Raw genomic sequence first — 4,747 nt, 5'->3', positions numbered from 1 at the left:
AGTTCAAACCTAGGACCGAAACGTTTACTTTATTTAATAAATATTTAAAAAGAAAAAACTTATTATTTGACAAAATTTTCTTTTTTTGGCTTGTATTACAAATTTAATTTTTAAAATTAAATAGAGTTGTTATATATATATATATATATATATATATATATATATATATAATATGTTTATTAATAATAATACAAATGTAAACATTCAATCATCCAACTGACAAAGTAAGGCTAATCCTCTTTTAATCCAATGGCTCACAGGATAATCTGTGTCTACAAAAATTGATAAAATATAATTCGAGGAATGTCCTGTAGTCCTAAGCACACCAAAACGCGCCGATGTTATATAAAGCGGACACTCATATCGATTTCCAATAAGAATAAGTGCTACTTCACAGGGTTTTATCCATACAATTGGCATAGGATCCCACAGTATTTTTGGGTAACTTTCGGCCAGCAACATTCGCTGGAGATCCCATCGGGCTCCGCTTAAAAACATTCCATAAATATAAGCTCCATCGATGGGTGTTTCTTTAGACTGCGTTGAAATTACCTAAAAATAATATTTATTCATTTATTAATTAAAAAAAATTTTTCTTGTTTATTTTTACAAAAATATAATAAAATATAATTATTTGCATTATTTAGAAAAAAATGTAATGTAATATTGTACTAAATAATATAATATAGAATTAAAATTAATACACAATAGCAATATACAAAATGCATGAAATACAATGATACATTTAATAACTCGTAAAAAGTAAGTATTAGGAAATAATTGTTCAAATAAAACTTGTGATATATAGGAAACAAGCTTCCTATAAGTATAATGATATCATTCCTCACCATTTTATATTTTGGATTACATTTATTCGAACTATACAAACCCGAAAATTCTGATTTTGAAGAACTTACGCCCATGTAGGAGAAGTAAATAAATAAATTTAAAAAATGCATTTGCTGTCTAAAAAACAGTTCTAAAGGATTAAATCAATCTTTATATGTAAATCGATTTTTTTGATTTCTCGAAAATTACTTGAGACATTAAAAAATGTTTTATACAAAAGTTTTATGGTAAAAATGCTTCTTTAACCACATTAATAAAATTAAAAAAAAAATAATATTTTTAAAGATTTTTGAAAAAACTTTTTTCAGTAATTATTTTTTAAAATTTCATTACTTTAATTAAATAGAAATGTTCTTACCATATAAAACCTTTGTATAAAATATTTTTTAATATTTTGAATAACTTTTGAGATATATCGAAGGAAAAGGCGCTCTATATGAAGAGTCTTTTCATACCTTAGAATTATTTTTGGGCTACAATTGAAAATTTCTAAATTCATCTATTTATCCCTTTATATGTGTGCAAAGTTTTATCAAAATTAAAATTTTCAAATTTACAAGATTTTTTTTTTAAAATGGCACATAATGTTTTGAGCTATTGAAAGAAGGTAATATCCTGTTTCAAGACTCATAAAATCTATTTCAAGATCATAACATATGATAAGTTCAACTTTACCATGTTATGACCTTGAAATAGATTTTAAGTCATATTTTTAAGTCATAATGTGTGATTCATTCATCATTTTTACTGTTATCCAGAATGCACGTGGAGATGTAATGAGTCTGATAAGCATCCTATATGTGTTATATGTGTATGTGTACGTATGTGCGTGCACACGCGTGGAAGAACTTCCTGGGGAATTGCTTTGATTGCATTTACAATGCGCATTCGCATATTTTGTAGTGTTCATCATTCTAAACTAAGATGAGAATTAGTTGCAATTTTTAGCCTAATTTTTGTGATTAATTCTTACTGCTCTTTCCTTTCCTCTCACAAATTGCCGGACGTGCATAACTAAAATGCGCGATATTCACAATTAGTCGCAGAAACGTCACAAATGCAATGAGATTATATTCCTCTATGTATTCTATTTCTTCTTCTCTCATTAAAATTAAAAGAAAAAAAATTTTACATATTTTATTAATAATTAAAATTATGTTGTCTTATTAATTAATTATGTTATATTATTAATTAATTAACGTATATATTTTGGACAATTAAAAATTCTTGTTATATTTTAAAGTATTATAAAAATTTTTAATCATTACAAAATATATACGTTAATTAATTAATAATACGGACAATATAATTTCAATTATTAATAAAATATATGAAATATTTTTTTTTAATTTTAATGAGAGAGAAAGAAATGCAACTAAGGAAGATGATCTTGTTATATTCATGATGTTTCTGAAGCTAATTTGCGTATCTTAGTTACGCTCGTTCGGCAATGCTACATGCGAGTGGCAAAGAAGGAGCAGTTGGTTAATATAAAAATCAACTTGAAAGTTGCAATTAATTCCCATCTCTGACTATAAATGATGTCTTTGACGTAGTTCTACAAATATTGCAAAAATATTGATCATAAAATTGGGCGATATAGCTGGCCATTTTATAAATTCACCTCAATCCCGATCTATCAATTTTGAAATAGAACATAAGATAATTCTATATTATTTGTGCATAATGTGGAAGTGCACCATCTTGTTAAAACTATATTATGCCTTCTACTTATTACTAAAATATATCTTCTAAAAAAAGTGGCGTCATTCTGCAAAAAATTTAAATATTTAACATCATTGAGCGTTTGATTAAAAAAATGGTGACCTTTGTCATCTCTCAACAATTTTACATTAAGATTGCATTAGTGTTGCTACTCAAATCTGTCGTGTTTAATAGAGATTTAAATATAATAAAAATTGTGACGGTTTCATATTTCAGTGCTATAAACTGTAGCTTTATTCGTAAAGAAGGTAAAACTCTTAAAGTAGGGCTTATACGCCGATGACCTTGACTTTGACATAAGTTATCAAGAAGGTTCTTCTAAATAATACTCCGCAAGAATTAAGTGGCGGACGGCATTAAAAGATACAACGATAATTATATAGAAAGAAGGCAACTTCATGTGTAATTTTGACTTTGGAATATGTTGTCAAGGTCATGGTCTTAAATGACTCTGATGTTAAAAAAATAGAAATCATAATCCGTTCAAAAGTTATAAAGCATTAAAGAGTGAACTTAATTTCGTTTTGCAAAGTACATGCGTAGTCACAATGGGTTCCGCCTATGAGTGGGTTTCACTTCAAAAAGATATAACATATCCCAAACTTATTTCTGATTTAAAACTAAAATTTGATTTGGGATAGGTTATATCTTCCGGAAGTGGAGCAGCCCGGAAGGGGCGGCGGAACCACTGCTTCCACGCATACACTTTCCCATTTGCACAACAGTTGTAAGGTAGAACTTGTTTCTTGATGTAAAATATATGTTTGGGCAGAATGTATTTTGCCCCCTCTACAGGAAAGGGGGGGGGTCCACTTCCGGAAGATATAATCTAACCCAAATCAAATTTTAATTTTGAATCAGAAATAGGTTTAGGTTAGATTATATCTCTTAGAAGTGTAGTCTGCCCTCTCCCATAAGGGAAGGGGCAGAACGCACTGCGCCCACGCATATACTTTATACAATAGGAAGCGAATTCTATCCTACAATTGTTGTGTGAATGGGAAAGTAGGATGGCGGTGATCCACATATAAAATTTTAATTTGCTATTTTTTAAACTAATGCCGTCCGCCACTTAATTGTTGCGGAGAATTACTCAGAAGAACCTCCTTGATAACATATGTTAAGATTATCCGCGTATAAACCTAACTTCGAGAGTTTTACTAAAAAAGGCATTTTAGAAAATATTTGATCGTTCTTCCAATTATTGCATGGCCTAGTGACAAAAACGCAATCAATTTTTCATATCTTTCTTACTTAAAGTCTGTGCAATCACATGATATGGATGATATTTTACAAATCGTAGAACATCATGTACAGTAGATGTATCCAATTCATTCTTAATTTTACATCTGCGGATTTATGTGCATCATAGGTGAAACAGCAAAGGGTGCTTGCTCTTAGCGGTTTTTGAGGATCTATACTCCCAAAAAATTAAGCTCCACGCTTTAAATAAAATACTCTCAGATTTTTGATAAAAAATAAATCCATTTATCGTCACTTTGTATACTTGTCACGATTTGTAGTTAGAGTGGATGATACGTACAGTAATTTAATGAAGCGTTATAATACTGAGCAATAGCGAGTGAGTGAATGAGCGAGCCTTGATACATTTCGAATTTGGCTTAAATAATAATTAATTAGATTGGAAGGAGTGTGATAATCCTGATCGGATCATCTATTGTGCTCTATCTTTTCAGTGTTGCTTACTCAACTTCCGAGAACTTGGCTAATTTTCATTCTTGCCATTGTTAATGTTTTTTCCTTAATTTCTCAATTTAATTTTTCTTATGAGGCGTTTCTTCATTTTAACATTTAATGTTCTGCTTTCGTAATTTTCTTAATTTTTTCTTTCCTAATCTTTTTAGCTCTACTTTCTATTGTTTAATATTAAAAAATTTGTCGGGTTATGATAAGAATTCGGTTCGTCATCTTTATTCTGCGGATTACCGCTATTGTAACATTTTTTTTATCGAGAATTTATTTTTATAAAACGAATAACAGAAGCGTTAGAGTATTTAACATATTCGTGAGAAAATTGTGCTTGATACAAACGAGAAACTTATCGATAACAATATCAACAGAGAATATGAAGACATTATGCTGAATATATTGATTTTAGAATCAATGTTTCCTACTCTAAAACAGAATGCCTGTTTTTATAACAGAGCGCAAT

General features: G+C 29.1%; 1 protein-coding gene across 1 annotated transcript in view; it reads right to left on the bottom strand.

Annotated features, from left to right (window-relative positions):
- Positions 1–204: 204 nt before the first annotated feature.
- Positions 205–4,747, bottom strand: part of LOC126858296 (dynein axonemal heavy chain 7-like) — a 337,651-nt gene continuing 333,108 nt past the window's right edge. Inside the window, exon 17 of the mRNA XM_050608501.1 lies at positions 205–552. Coding sequence (XP_050464458.1) covers positions 205–552 — 348 coding nt within the window. The remainder of the gene's footprint in view (positions 553–4,747) is intronic.

Source organism: Cataglyphis hispanica, chromosome 24 (assembly GCF_021464435.1).
Source record: "Cataglyphis hispanica isolate Lineage 1 chromosome 24, ULB_Chis1_1.0, whole genome shotgun sequence".
Lineage (NCBI taxonomy): Eukaryota > Metazoa > Arthropoda > Insecta > Hymenoptera > Formicidae > Cataglyphis > Cataglyphis hispanica.
The sequence above is the reverse complement of the archived record's forward strand: the minus strand, read 5'-3'. Positions and strand labels throughout refer to the sequence as shown.